Genomic DNA, 16,056 nt, shown 5'->3' with positions numbered 1-16,056 from the left:
GAAAATGTATCTGTCTCCACAGCAGCTAATGCACAGGGATGGAACCTAGGCTTCAGCACGCAAACACACTCCTCTCCAAACAGCAAGCTGATGGTACAAAGGAACAAGGACTGTGAAAATTCCATCTGGGTGATGGGTAACCCCAGGTACACAGGTGGCAGTAGCAGGAACATCCAGAGCCCAGCACCCATGGTGTCAGTAGTGTCAGCTGGGGATTCTGTGTACAGCAGCAGCAGTGGTGATCTCACCACACAAGCTCTGTGTCATTATTTGGAGCATTGTTTCTGGTTCTGTATATTTGCTCTTCAGCACATTAAGATTTTCCATGAGCAACTCAAAACCATTTGAATGAATTCTTTATCCACTCAAATTAATAAAATGTAGAACATGTTGACTGTAACTAATGTGCTTCCATTAAAATTAGAAATAAAACAAAAATGGCTACAGAAAAATTTTTTGTGGGTGATAATTAACTATAACTCTCTCATCCTGATTTCTGGACTGATTGAGAAATAGAACATTTTTTTGGTAATGCTTTATTGAAAGAGGCAGCTTGAACCTGGAGTTAAAATGCACAACCTAATACTTCATTCAAACTCTAGATATTGGGACATATACCAGCAGAGGAATGGGTCTGCAGAGTCAGCATAGAGAATCATAGCCTGCCCCATGAAACATGAGAAATTCAGGGTCAAATAAAGGGAGGTAATTTATGTTTTAATACATTTCACCAAGGTAATATATCATTTCTCTTATGACACACAAACAAGAGTAGGGATGAAAACAGGAAGCGGAAATTATCCTCAAAATCCAACTCTTCAGTCTGTAAAAATGGGGAAAATCTGGTAAAAAAGAAGAAGTCCTGCTCAAAATCCACTGTCATCAGGTCTACAACATGAAATAAGACAAGAAAATAAAATAGGTGTAATACTGTGAGATGGGTATATCTTTTATCTGCACATTATAAAAGATCAAAAGAATCTATCACTTTATAATCAATACCCTAATAAAATATGTTAAACTTTCAGCTATTACTAGCATATCTTAAGGACTATATATATTATATTTTATGTACATTATAAAGATATTAGAGAATAAGGACGATGAAGAGCTCTCAAAGAAATTTCAAGACATACATATATATTAATGAATATCCAGTCAGTGTCAATCGTGCATTCATTTGGGATATTCTATATTTAAACTTAATGATTCAAAATATAATCCCAATGAGGATTTTTACTGGAACTGGATTAAAAAAATTTTTAAATCTAATGAAGAAACATGTCTTTATTTTCAGATAAAAACTATGTAATTATAATATATGTATTTTTATTTACAAGTAATGAGTTACTGAAAAGTATAAATCAAAGATTGCTGGCAAATAGGTCTGAGGATATGAGCATTTAATATATGATAGATAGTATTTTAATTCAGTAGATGAATAGTTTAATAGTTCAATAGTTTAATAATTGTTTCTGGCATAATTGGCTTTATTTCTGGATGAGAACAAGCCAACATACTATATCAAACCATATATAATAATCAATCCAGATGGATTAAGTGTTAAATCTGTGTGTGTACATACCCACATAAACACATATATGAAAAACTGCACTTTTTTCCTTTATCCTCTTGTCCTCTGAAATTTTCTATAAGCAATACTTTTCTAAGAAACATGGAAAACATTGGAAATGTTTTGGGAAACCTATTTTATAGAAATAAAATAGACAAGAATATAATATATGAATGTTTATTGCAGCACTAAGTTTAAATGGCAAAGAAGAGGAGATAATATGAAATATCACAACTGGGGAAATACTGTAGTTGAGTAGGTATTGGTACAAGCATACTGTGGAATATACTGTAACCATTAAAACAACTAAGTTCAATCATCATTTACTGACTTGAAAGAAAATCCAAAATGTACTGTTGAATGTAAAAAGCAAATTACAGAGAAATGTATAAAGTATCATCCATTTTGGAGGGTAAAAAAATACTAAAATAATTTATTTGTGTTACTGTTTAAGCATGAAGAAATATATGGGGGAGATACACGAGGTTTAGACATTCCTCAGAAGGAAATGGACAGAGGGGAAGGGAGTGAGGAATGGAGAGCAGAGATACTGTTTTCTTCTTTTTACTGGCATTGTTTCATTGGTTCGAGTGCAAATGCATTACTTTTGTAATTTTAGATGAGGAACTCAATAAATGACTGTAAAATGACAAAAGAATATAAAATTTCACTTAGTTCTCATTTTAGTGTAATGCAAAATATTAGAAGAAAACAGCCTCGTCTTTACTAATTCTTCCATCTGCAGATATGTTGCTCACTCTACTTATCTCAAATTATTAAATATTTTACTTCTTCATGCCTTGTAAAAAATAAAGTAGCTCAATGTTTTGTTTTGTTTTTTAAAGTCCTCTAATATGGGATCTAAGAAAAAAGAGAGTGGGGCATAGAAGGACAGATCTGTAGTAACTTTGGATATATGGATTTTCCTTCCCCAGAATGGTACCATTCAATGTAAGAAGCTGCTTGCTGAGCATGAAAATTGAGGCACAGTAAAGGCCCATCTCAAACACTAACCTAAACCTAAACAAAGCTAAGCTGTGGGACACTTTTTTTTTAAACTTCAGGATTTCTTAAGAAACTTTAGTAGGCTTCCACACTATAATGGCAGAGGTGAGTAGTTGCAGCAGAAATAGTATGACATACAGAGGGTAAAATATTTATTTTCTGGCCCTTTACAGAAAGTTTGCTGACCTTTGGTCTAAAACAGAATGCATAATTCCAGTGACATATTTGCTGCTAGAGTGATGGTCTGGCTATTTATTTTTCTCAGTAGGTTAACTCTTTATTCTTATTTTCAGTTGTGTGTGTGTATACAGTTATATAGCTCAAGAATGGGATTACAACATATAAAATATACCCTAGTTTTTAAATGACATGATGCTGAGAATAAACAACTGCATGTAGAAAATATGGGACTGGATCAAGTCCTTAAAAAAAACCTGTATTTGGAGCTTAGCTACTTTATCTCTGAAAATACTTTTCACATCTAAGAAATTCCAGGTAAATTATCTTGTATTTCACTATTCCCCTGCCGCCCTTAAGTTTCCTTGGGGCTAAGGGATTTGCACTATTAAAAACTCCTCCTGTGACCCTTTTGCACACTCACTGCTCTAGTGTCCAGAACAAAAGTAAACTGTGGGTCACTGGCTACTTGCAGCACCAATATATCTTTGGTCCATACCACCTTTAACAAAAAACCAAACAAAACCCTAGCTGCCATTTTAAAAATCAAAGGCTATCACACACTGAAAAAAAATGTAGATTTCTGGATTTTCCCCAAAAGTCAAAAGAGCTGGCAAAACAAGACCTGCATTTTCTCATAGCACTCATTAGCTGGAACTGGGCACTGGGGATCCTCTTGTTACTGTCCCAATGCAGGTTCATTTCTGTTCATTTAATAGATACCTATAGTTTGCTATTTTCTTTAGTATCCTTGTATATATCTTCACGGATGACCCTGAAAAATAGCTTCCTGTTTGTGTTCTCCTAATCCATATCTAACATCAGGATTATGTTAGAGTATGTTATGAGATGTTTACTTCTATATAACAAATAGTTCCTTGAATACTTGATAAAGTCTTTCCTGTTGTCATCACAAGAAAAAACATTCTGTAAGTATGCATGGTGGTGGATGTTAACTAGACTTATTATGCTGGTCATTTTCCAATGTATACAAACATCAGATTATTATGTTGTGCACCTGAAACTAATATAATGTTGATATCAATTATACCCCAATTTTTTTAAAAAAGGAGTTCTGCCTGAAAAGAAATTGGGTTTGATGCTTCATTAGTAATAGCTACTATATCTCATGCTAAATTTCCCCTTTTACCTGTGTTTATGAGACTCCCAAGAGTTCTAATTCTCTTTGAGTCAATACTGTAATTTTTATTTTCCTAAAAAAATAATTTTGTTTAGGTTTTCAAATGTATTGGAAGTACTGTATTCAGTATAACATTTAAAATCAGTCACTATAAGGTTTCTCTTTATATACACATGCATATTCATTTTCAAACATAATGCTGTTTGTCTTTTCATACTTTTTCATCAGTGTCACCAATGTTTTGTCTATATTATCATCTGTCTTTATATTAGGTATTATATGATGTAGTGAAAAGGATACCAGTCTGAATACAGCCTTTCCTACTCATTACACACATTACTTTCCCCACCAACACCTAGGATTACTTCATGTTCCATAGGAAGTAAGTGATAATGGAAAATTTCTTAATTCATTACCCTCAATGGGTCTTTCTTCAATTATCTATCCTGTCTGATGTTGAGTAAGGTCTGTAGAAACAGTTGCTTTTCAACAAATAATACTAATAATGACAACGATGAATACAATTAACAATGACCAACATTCTGTGGGTATCTATTTATTATATGACAGGCACAATTCTAAGCACTTTGTGTCTCTTTATTTGATCCTCACACAAAATTATGAGGTAGGTATTATAATTATCCCCATTTTATAATTTCTACCAAAACATATATGTATAAAAACATAGAAAAATGCTCAGGAAGGATAAATACTAAACAGGGAGGGATATGGGTACAAGGATAGTGGTCAAAGGCCTTACTTGTAATGTTTAAACCTATTATAAGGAAAATATATATTGAGGCATTATTTCTGCAATTAAAATAAAAGACATGACACAAAGATATACCTAGGGAGAATGCCCGTCAGGGCACTGTGTATAATGGCAAAAACGCTGGAGGAAACTACAATGTCTATCAATAGGGATTTGATGAAATGATATTACAGCAACACAAGGAAAACACCATGAAGATAGTAAAGGATCTCTATTTACTGAGTGGTAAATCATTACATGAACATTTTTATAACAAGAAAGTCTAAATTTTGTAAAGAGCAAAAGGAGTAAGCTATCTTCAAAAATAAAGAGGTCACTGCTCTTGGGTATTAAAGGTATCTTAAAAATAAAGATATTTTACAAACCATGATATACACAGATGGATTTTACAGTTATATAAATTTAAATGGATTAAAAGATTAAGAATATTACAACTATAGACAAATTGAGGGGAAAATAAAATGAAAATCACAGGATCACATTTCAGCATGTATTCTCTGATGTTTAAGATAAGGTTAGAAAGGTGCCAGAAGTGCTGTTGTCATTTTGAGTATTTAGTAGACTGAATTACCTGATGGCAAGGGAAATAGGGGCTTTTATTAAATGGCTTCCAAAACGTATTCTACTCATAGGGTGTTTCTCCTACATGATTTTTCTTGGGCTGAACAAGCTGTAGTCAGCAAATAAGATGTTTCTACCTTATTCTATTTAGAGGGATTCATATAGAGATAAATTCTCTTTTGTTAAATAGTTGATGTTAATAGTTTTGAGCTGTAAATAAAAGCATTTGCACACATTTCATATATTCTATGTTTTATCACCAGTACAAATTTTGATGTTGAATCAGCTGTGAGTCATAATTAAAGGTCTTCCCACATTCCCTGTATTCATAGGGTTTCTCACTAGTATGAATTCTATGATGACTAATAAGTTGTGAACTCTGAGAATAGGCTTTCCCACATATCTTACATTCATAGGGCTTCTCACCAGTATGAATTCTCTGATGTCGAGTAAGGTCTGAACCAGAACGAAAAGCCTTTTCACATTCCTTACATTCATAGGGTTTCTCACCTGTGTGGATTCTCTGATGTTTAATAAGTTGTGAGCTCTGACTAAAGGCATTGCCACATTCCTTACATTCATAGGGTTTCTCCCCTGTATGAATTCTCTGATGTTGTGTAAAGTTTGAGCCACTACTAAAGGCCTTCCCACATTCTTTACATTCATAGGGCTTTTCACCAGTGTGAATTCTCTGATGTCGAGTGAAGTTGGAGCCACTACTAAAGGCCTTTCCACATTCCTTACATTCATAGGGTTTCTCACCAGTGTGAATTCGGTGATGTCGAGTAAGGTCTGAGCCACAAATAAAGGTTTTTCCACATTCCTTACATTCAAAGGGTTTCTTGCCAGTATGAATTTTCTGATGATGACTGAGTCTTGAGGGATGTCTAAAGGCCTTTCCACATTCCTTACATTCATAGGGTTTCTCAACAGTATGAATCATCTGATGGGTGGTAAGCTGTGAGTCATGTCTAAAGGTTTTCCTATATTCCTTAGTTGCACAGTATTTCTCTTTATTACTAATGATTTGCTGTAATGTAAAGGATGGATGTTGACTAAAAGTGGGCATGCCTTCACAGGTGAATATCAGTTGACTGAAATGTCCCTCCTGAGAGCCATGTTGTTTCTCAAACTGGCCATTACATTCCCAATCATCTCTGAAACTAGAGCACTGAAGGTCATGTCTTCTAAGTCTTTCCATTATCTCCCACTGGGCTGACTCTATTTCATAAATTTCCTTCTTCAGAAATAATTTCTTGGTCTCACATCTTGACTCCAGGACTGAAAGAAAATATGAAAGCAATCACTCACATTTTTCTTGTTCGGGAGAAATAAAACTTCAATTAAAATGGGAGAATTAAACTGAAAATTTTTAAAATGGACAAGAAAAGAAGAGTGAAGAGAGATGACATAGTAAGGTGAGGACAGTAAGTAAGCCACTGGTTTCTAAACGTTGCTATAAATCAGAATTACTTACAGGAGCTTGCTAAATATACAGATGCCTTAGACTCCCTTGTTACAGGATGGCTCTAATCATACATACACACACAAAAAATCTCACAGCATATGCAAACGCACATATAAGAGCAGTGCACAGCATGAACTGTAAAATAAGGGGAATGATCATACCACTTAATAGGGTGGTTGTCAGGATTAAATGAATATGTCTAAGGGAGAATGTCCAGGGGTTGGCAAACTATGTACTGCAGCCCTGCAATAATTTTTATAAGTAAAGTTTTATTGGAACACAGCCACATTTATTCATTTATGTATTGTCTATGGCTGTTTTTGAGCTACAGTTGCAACAGAGACCACACTGACCGCAAGCCTAAAATAGTTACTATCTGGCCTGTTGAAAAGTTTGCCAGGCCCTGGTTAGATCTGTATTGTCCATTACAGTAGCTACTAGCATATATGTCTATTTGAATTTAACATAATTAAGATTAAATAAAAATTCAAATTCAGTTCCTCAATGGCAATATCCACATTTCTAGTGTTAGAAATAGCCAAATATGGCTAGTGTTTACCATACTGGAAATCACAAACATCAGACATTTCCATCATTGCTGAAAATTCTAGATTAAGTAACTAGAGGCTTAGGTTCTCTTCAACCAATGACAGGGAAATAGAAGGTGGCAATCCAGTTGGGAGAGTACCTTAAGAAAAGTCAGGTGCTGAATGAACCTAGCATGAGTGTTACATAGGGAGGATTTTCTGTGGCTCGATATGGTATATGCTTGGGGTTTGATGAAAATACTATGCTTTGGAATTCTGTGATTCTGAACTTAGGAAAAAAGAGGAGAGGACTTAACAAGTGCACAAGCACTGTAGTAGTGATGACCAACGGACAGGAAGGGCATTTTTAGGTTCAAAGAGAAGTGAAAAGAATATAATGGGAGGCAGTGTATTGCTATTGAAAGATCAGAGGTACAAGATTCAGTTGTATGAGTTTTGAACTCAAACTCAGTTAATTACAAGCTTTGTTTTCTTGGGCAAATTAGTTTATCTTTCTGAGCCCCCAACTGTCTGTCTATATGACAGGAATGATAACTAACTTATAATCATTGTGAGGACTGGGTATACTACATGAAAAAAGACTTGGTATTAAATAATTATTTAGTATTTGGGAGACAATATGATGGGAGAATTTCCATATAAAAATAGGGATGTTAGGCAAGTGAAGTGTTTTGAAGACCACACTATGGACCCAGAGGAAAAACCTCAAGCCAAAAAAGTGAAGATCATTCTAGTACCATCTTATTCATCTTCCTCTCATATAATTATTTAGCAAATACTGTTTAATATTGTTCCTAAATATATCCTGACACTCTTCCCTTTATATTCAATATAATACCTAATATGAAATATCTCTCCCTTGGAATACTGGAATAGCCTCCAACCTAGTTTCTTGAGGTTTGTAGTCTTGAATCCGTGTCACTAGAATGGCATTAGCCTACCAATGCTCTGCTTAAAATCCTTTGGTGGTTTCCTATATAATATTGCTCTTACAATAAAAGCCAAACTCCTGAATGTGGTCTACAAAACTCTGAATGATCTGGTTCCTGCCTGCCTTTCAACCAAATCTCACACTATGCTCTATTTTGGTTTCTAAGCTCCATCCACATTGGTCCTATTTTATAGTTCTTCAAATGCTCCTAATTATTAGTCCCCGTTTAGACCTTTCTAGGTACTTTTCCTTATGTATAGAAGGTATTTTCTTTTACTCTTGGCCTTGGTAACTATTACTCATTTTCCAAATCTCTACATAAAGGTCATACTTTCTGAGGTCTTCTCTGATCCTATGACCAAATAACACCCTCCTTGTAATTATATTTTTAGCACTCTGTTCTCTTCCTTAACAGGATTTTCATAATTTGTAATTACATACTTATTTAGGTTCATTTACTACCTTTTCCTTCAATAGGTCTTAAGTTCTGTGAAGGCAAGGAAAATGTCTATTGTCTTCATCAATGTGTATCCAACTCTGAGCATGGTACATGGTACATATTGGAAGATCAACAAGTATTTACTGACTGACTCAATTAGGAAGTATTTAAATATATACTCCTTAATGAAAAACGTCTAAAAATTTCCTCTAGGGAAAAAGGACAGGGACTTCCCTGGTGGCGCAATGGTTAAGAATCCACCTGCCAATGCAGGGAACACAGGTTCGATCCCTGGTCCAGGAAGATCCCACATGCTGCGGAGCAACTAAGCCCATGTGCCACAACTACTGAGCCTGTGCTCTAGAGCCCATTGAGCCACAACTACTGAGCTCGCGTGCCACAACTACTGAAGCCCATGCGTCTAGAGCCTGTGCTCCGCAACAACAGAACCACTGCAATGAGAAGTTCACACACCGCAACGAAGAGCAGCCCCTGCTCACTGCAACTAGAGAAAGACTGTGCGCAGCAACGAAGACCCAAAACAGCCAAAAATTTAATTAATTAAAAATAAAAAGGACACACTTTTTGCAAATATGGCACATCGGATATATGCATTTATTACTGCTGTTTCATGAAGTGTCACTAACGATAGTAATGAGATTCAACAAAAGAAGAAACTCCATGAGGACAATGAGAGTGGGGAAAAAAAAGAGCATCAACAAAAATTTGGAAACTAGAGAATAGATGGAATAGTAATAAATGTATTAACATTGAGCCTTGAAACCTAAGTCACAGATTAGTCTTACTGTAGAATACCAGATATTTTCAAGAATGCAATCACCAGGTACCCTTGAAACTAGGGTGCATAAGCGTTGCAAAAAGGATAATTAATTGAAAATCTGTAAGAAAGAGACAGACTTCAGGTTCTCAAACCTACTCCACATAGCAGGCTGATTCCACAGTCCACTATACCCAGTAAACTCTCAAGAATCGGCCAGCCACGCTTATTTTATTAATTCTAGAAAGAAAGTAGAGGATCCCATTCTGGAGAAAATCAGCCCAAGAGAAAAGACCTGATAGGTGGTGTCAGCCAATGAACTGTTCTAGGCAGATCACTCTACAGTAAATACCACCAATAAATCTACAAATCCTGTCATAAACAAGCTCAAATCAGCTTTTTAATGCCACAGTTTTATATGAGCAAATAGCTTTGAGTCACTAGCTATTTCAGGAAAACATTAAATATAAGAGCTTAAGGGACTTCCCTGGTGGAGCAGCGGTTAAGAATCTGCCTGCCAATGCAGGGGACACGGATTCGTGCCCTTGTTCGGAAAGATCCCACATGCCACAGAGCAACTAAGCCCATGTGCCACAACTACTGAGCTTGCACTCTACAGCCCATGAGCCACACTACTGAGCCCGCATGCCACAACTACTGGAGCCCGTGTGCCTAGAGCCCATGCTCGGCAACAAGAGAAGCCACCGCAATGAGAAGCCTGTGCGCCACGACGAAGAGTAGCCGCCACTCGTTGCAACTAGAAAAAGTCAGCGCACAGCAACGAAGACCCAACACAGCCAAAAATAAATAAATTAATTAATTAAAAACAAAAACAAAAAAAAATAAGAGCTTAAAATACACAAAGAGAAACAGGAGAGACAACGGAGGAAAAAAAAACAAAATTCAAAAGAAGAATGCTTCTTAAAAAAAAGAGAAAAGAATGCTTCTAAAAACAATATTATATAGCAATTCCATAAGAGAATGATGTCAGAAAAAGAAATACTGAAAATGTTTTTTAAATAAAAATACAAAGATGAGAACTTAACAAAACCCCACAGAAAGTACAACATAAAAAGAGATGGAAACTAGAAAAAAAAGGAGCAGATACAAACTACTATATATAAAATAGATAAACAACAAGGTCCTACTGTATAGCACAGAGAACTATATGAAAAAATAATATGTATATATACATGTATAACTGAATCACTTCACTGTACACCAGAAACTAACACAACATTGTAAATCAACTATACTTCAATTTAAAAAAAAGAAAAAGAAATTCTAGAGGTAGCACAAAAAATTTAAGATCTGAATTACGAGTGTTCAATCATTCAAAAAATTTAATGAGCTCTTACTATGTGTCAGACATGGTGCCAAGCACTGGTCATAAAAAATGATCAATCAACATTTGAAACATAGAGAACAGAGAAAAAGAAAACAATGCAGAACAAATGATCAACAAAATTACAGAAGAAAATTTCAGAGATTTTTAGTTTCTGGAATAAGTGAGTGCCCTGGTACATGAAAGAATAAAATCAACATCATGATACCTCAACACGAAATATTAGAACATCATAAATAAATAACAAATGCTAAAAGCTTCCAAAGAGATTAAACAGGTCACTTAAAAGAATTAAGAACCTGAATGGGTTTTGGACTTCTCCACAGCACTAGATAATAGAAGATTTTAGAAATCCTCAGAGCAATGCCTTTAAAAAGTTGAAGTAAGTTTTTTGACCTAAAATGACATCTCCAGTCAAATTATCAATCAAATTATGAGAGTGAAATGAAAACATTTTTATTCATGAAAGGATTCACAAAATATACTTCCTATTTACTTCTTTTGCATCCTTCCCTTGGTTGCTTTTGAAAGATGTGCTTCAGAATAATAAGGAAACAAATCAAGAGAGAGGAAGGCAAGAGATCCAAAGTCTAAGTATACAAAAGTATCCAAGGCATGCAAATACAGAAGAGAATCAAAACAAATTCAAAGGGGAGGAGTTAAGGGAATCAAAGGGATGATCCTAAGGGAATCCACTGGATGATAATAAAGGAAAATTCTAAAATAAAACTATGTTACAATCACACCTGGGGAGGAAGAATAGAGCGTTTGAGGAGGGATATCTCAGTTAAAAAACAAACCATAGAACAGGAGAAAATATTTGCAAATGAAGCAACTGACAAGGGATTAATCTCCAAAATATACAAACAGCTCATACAGCTCAATATCAAAAAAACAAACAACCCAATCAAAAAAATGGGTACAAGATCTAAATAGACATTTCTCCAAAGAAAACATACAGATGGGCAAAAAACAAATGAAAAGATGCTCACTATCACTAATTATTAGAGAAATGCAAATCAAAACTATAATGAGGGGCTTCCCTGGTGGCGCAGTGGTTGAGAGTCTGCCTGCCGATGCAGGGGATACGGGTTCGTGCCCCGGTCTGGGAAGATCCCACATGCCACGGAGTGGCTGGGCCCATGAGCCATGGCTGCTGAGCCTGCGCATCCGGAGCCTGTGCTCCACAACGGGAGAGGCCACAACAGTGAGAGGCCCATGTACAGCAAAAAAACAAAACAAAACAAACAAAAAAAACAAACTATAATGAGGTATCACCTCACACTGGTCAGAATGGCCATCATCAAAAAATCTACAAACAGTAAATGCTGGAGAGGGTGTGGAGAAAAAGGAATCCCCCTACACCGTTGGTGGGAATGTAAATTGGTACAGCCACTATGGAGAACAGTATGGAGGTCCCTTAAAAAACTAAAAATAGAGCTGCCATATGACCCAGCAATCCCACTCCTGGGCATATATCTGGAGAAAACCATAATTCAAAAGGATGCATGCACCCAATGTTCATTGCAGCACTATGTACAATAGCCAGGACATGGCAGCAACCTAAATATCCTTTGACAGAGGAATGGATCAAGGAGATGTGGTACATATATACAATGCAATATTACTCAGCCATAAAAAGAAACAAAATAATGCCATTTGCAGTGACATGTATGGACCTACAGATTGTCATATAAAGTAAGTCAGAAAGAGAAAGACAAATATTGTATAATATCACTTATATGTGGAATCCAGAAAAATGGTACAGATGAACTTATTTGCAAAGCACAGAGTCACAGACGTAAAAAACAAACTTATTGTTACCAAGGGGGGAAGGGGCGGGTGGGATGAATTGGGAGATTGGGACTGACATATATTCACTACTATATATAAAACAGATAACTAGTGAGAACATACTGTATAGCACAGGGAACTCTACTCAATGCTCTGTGTTGACCTAAATGGGAAGGAAATCTAAAAAAGAGTGGATGGGGGACTTCCCTGGCAGTCCAGTGGTTAAGACTCTTCCTTCCAATGGAGGGGGTGCAGGTTCTATAGGGAAGCTAAGATCCCACATGCCTCAGGGCCAAAAAACCAAAACAAAACAGAAGCAACACTGTAACAAATTCAATAAAGGCGTTAAAAATGGTCCACATGAAAAAAAAGTCTTTAAAAAAATAAAATAAAAAAAAATAAGAGTGGATATATGTATAACTGATTCACTTTCCTGTACAACAGAAACTAATACAACATTGTAAAGCCACTGTACTCCAATAAAAATTAAAAACAAAAAAAATAAAGGACACACCAGGCTAGTATACAAAAACAAAAACAACAAAACAATACCCCACACTTACCTGATGTGTCTGAAAAGAGATTAGTGACAGATAAACAGAAAACTAAGCAAACTCTCAATTAAGACAAGGTTTAACTCCATGGAAAAGAAAAGTTGTACAAGGAGTGAAATGTGACTACAGAGCTCAGCAACAAAAAACATTTACATAGTCAGTGAGTGAATTGAACAACAATTTAATTAAAATTGTAATATAGTATATATGGAGGATTATATATACTATATACAGTATATATGGAGGATGAGGAAAGAGGATATAAAGTAAGCTAAATCTTCAAATTCCACAGTGAAAAGTGAATCATCACTATAACCAGAATTAACTCTTGAAAAAAAATTCTCACAAGAGAAAGGATAGAAATGGTGACCCAACCCCTACCCCCCAAAAATGACAGGCTCATGGGGAAGGAAATTTATATAGGCAATAAAATAAATGTAAAATATGAGTTCCAGAAGGAGAATATGGTGATGATGCAAAACCAACAATAAGACAAATTCCCAGAGTCAAAGAAAACTCTTAGTAATCAGATGGTTCCTTTCTGTGCTGAGCAGAATTTATGAGGAAAGACTTTTGTTTTTGTTCTTTTAAATTTATTTATTTATTTATTTGGATGTGTCGGGTCTTAGTTGTGTCAGGCAGACTCCTTAGGTGCGGCTCACCGGCTTCTTAGTTGTGACACGTGGGCTCCTTAGTTGCGGCTCATGGGCTCCTTAATTGCGGCTCGCCAGCTCCTCATTTGTAGCATGTGAACTCTTAGTTGCGGCATGCATGTGGGATCTAGTTCCCGGACCAGGGATCGAACCCGGGCCCCCTGCATTGGGAGCGCAGAGTCTTAACCACTGCGCCACCAGGCCAAGTCCCAAGGAAAGAGTTTTAACTAGATATACCTTGGTAGAATTTCTGAGGTTCAAAGAAAAAGATAACTCTATATAAGTAGAAACCCAATGAATCAGGTTGTATCCTATTCACATGTTTGTGTTTGGTGTTGCCCCAATAGTTCTCTAAAGTTTTGAATTAGTTACTAGTGTTGACATATCAGGAGATTTAATACAGAAATCTGGATTTCTGCCTTTCCTTGAAGGACCAGATTATGCGGCAGCACTAGGCCTGTATTCTCATGACAGCTGTCTCCTAGACTTAACAAGTGCTTACTCCTTTGAGACAGGGTACAGACTCTCTCATTACCCACTGTCCCCACTATTTCCTAGCCCCATATGGATGCTCAGGCCACAGTTTCAGTTGCCATGTACATTTGCAATATTGCCTTTTTAAATTTTACTTTCATTTCTGAAGAGATTTTGCAGGCTATGGAATTCTGTGTTGACAGTCCTTTAGCATATAAAATATTGTTCCACTTTTTGCTGGCCTCCATGGTTTATGAAGATAAATCTAGTCATTCAAATCTTTGTTTCCCTACAAGTAACACATTATTTTTCTATGTTTCTTTCATTTACTATGGTCCTTTTGGGACTTCAGTGACATAAATATGAAACCTTTGTTGTCCCACATGTCCCTGAGTCACTCTTTTTAAGTTTTCAATCTTTTTTCTGTTATTCATATTGGCTAATTTCTCTTGATCTACCTTCTAGTTCACTAATTTCCCTCTGTTCTCTCCATTCTCCTATTGAGCCTATCCAGTGAGTTTAAAAATTTTTGGCCATTGCATTTTTCAGTTCTACAATTTCCATTTGTTTCTTATTTTCTTTAAATTGTATTTTTTTTTTTTTTGCTATTGAGTTGTATGGGTTCTGCGTGTGTGTGTGTGTATGTTTATATGTATAAAACGGATATTAACTCATTAGATATATGATTTGCAAATATTTTCTCTCACTCAGTAGGCTGCCTTTTTCACTTATGGTTTCCTTTTCTGTGCAGATTTTTAGTTGGATGTCATCCCATTTGTTAATTTTTACTTTTGTTGCCTTTGCTTTGGTGTCATATCCAAAAAAATACAAGACTAATGTCAAGGAGCTTACCCTCTGTGTTTTCTTCTAGGAATTTTATGGTTTCAGGTCGTGTATGCAAGTCTTTAATCCATACTGAGTTGATTTTTGTGTAAGGTGTAAGACAGTGGTCCAGTATTTCCAACACCACTTATTGAAGAGACTGTCCTTTTCCCATTGTATATTCTTGGCTTTTTCATTTTAACTGACCATATATATGTGGGTTTATCTCTTGGCTCTCTTTTGTTCCATCGATCTATGTGTTTGTTTTTATGCCAATACCATACTGTTTTTACTACAGCTTTGTAATCTAGTTTGAAATCAAGAAGCATGATGCCTCCAGCTTTGTTCTTCTTTCTCAAGATTACTTCGACAATTTAGGGTCTTTTGTAGGTTTCATACAGATTTTAGAATTGTTTGTTCTATTTCTCTGAAAGATGCCTTGGAATTTTGATAGGGAGTGCACTGAATCTGTAGACTACTTTGTGTTGTATGAACATTTAAACAATATTAATTCTTCCAATCCATGAAAATGGAGTAGCTTTCCATTTATTTGTGACTTCTTCAATTTCTTTCATCAGTGTCTTATAGTTTTCAATGTACAGGTCTTTTCACCTCCTTAGTTAAATTTATTTCTAGGTATTTTATTCTTTTTTTTTTTTTGATGCACTTGTAAATGAGATTTTTTTTCTTAATTTCTCTTTCTGAGTGTTCATTACTAGTGTATAGACATGCAACTGATTTTTTGTATGTGGATTTTGTATCCTGCAACTTTACTGAATTCATTTATTAATTCTAACAGTTTTTCTAAAACCAGAATTACCATATGATCCAGCAATCCCACTCCTGGGCATTTGGATTAGACAAAACTCTAATCCAAAATGATACATGCACCCCTATGTTCACAGCAGCACTATTCACAACAGCCAAGACATGGAAACAATCTAAATTTCCATTGACAGAGGAATGGATAAAGAAGATGTGGTAAATATATACAATGGAATATTACTCAGCCATAAAAAAG

The 16,056-nt window shown here is 35.6% G+C and overlaps 2 protein-coding genes and 1 long non-coding RNA gene across 4 annotated transcripts in view; 1 reads left to right on the top strand and 2 right to left on the bottom strand.

The window, feature by feature from the left end:
• Positions 1–348, top strand: part of LOC102976635 (uncharacterized) — a 29,304-nt gene extending 28,956 nt beyond the window's left edge. The window contains exon 3 of the long non-coding RNA XR_448278.4: positions 23–348. This is a non-coding gene — a long non-coding RNA (uncharacterized lncRNA). The remainder of the gene's footprint in view (positions 1–22) is intronic.
• The window catches only part of LOC102976833 (zinc finger protein 14 homolog), a 142,802-nt gene that overhangs the window by 102,571 nt on the left and 24,175 nt on the right, over positions 1–16,056 (bottom strand). The gene's annotated exons all lie outside the window — the stretch shown is intronic.
• The window catches only part of ZNF566 (zinc finger protein 566), a 32,594-nt gene continuing 21,189 nt past the window's right edge, over positions 4,652–16,056 (bottom strand). For both annotated transcript variants that reach the window (XM_007115272.4, XM_028478154.2), the window contains exon 5: positions 4,652–6,510. In XM_007115272.4, the coding sequence (XP_007115334.1) occupies positions 5,486–6,510 (1,025 nt within the window). In that variant the 3' untranslated portion in view covers positions 4,652–5,485. The remainder of the gene's footprint in view (positions 6,511–16,056) is intronic.

This window comes from Physeter macrocephalus, chromosome 17, assembly GCF_002837175.3.
Source record: "Physeter macrocephalus isolate SW-GA chromosome 17, ASM283717v5, whole genome shotgun sequence".
NCBI lineage: Eukaryota > Metazoa > Chordata > Mammalia > Artiodactyla > Physeteridae > Physeter > Physeter macrocephalus.
Note: the sequence above shows the minus strand (reverse complement) of the source record. Positions and strands in the feature narration are given on the sequence as shown.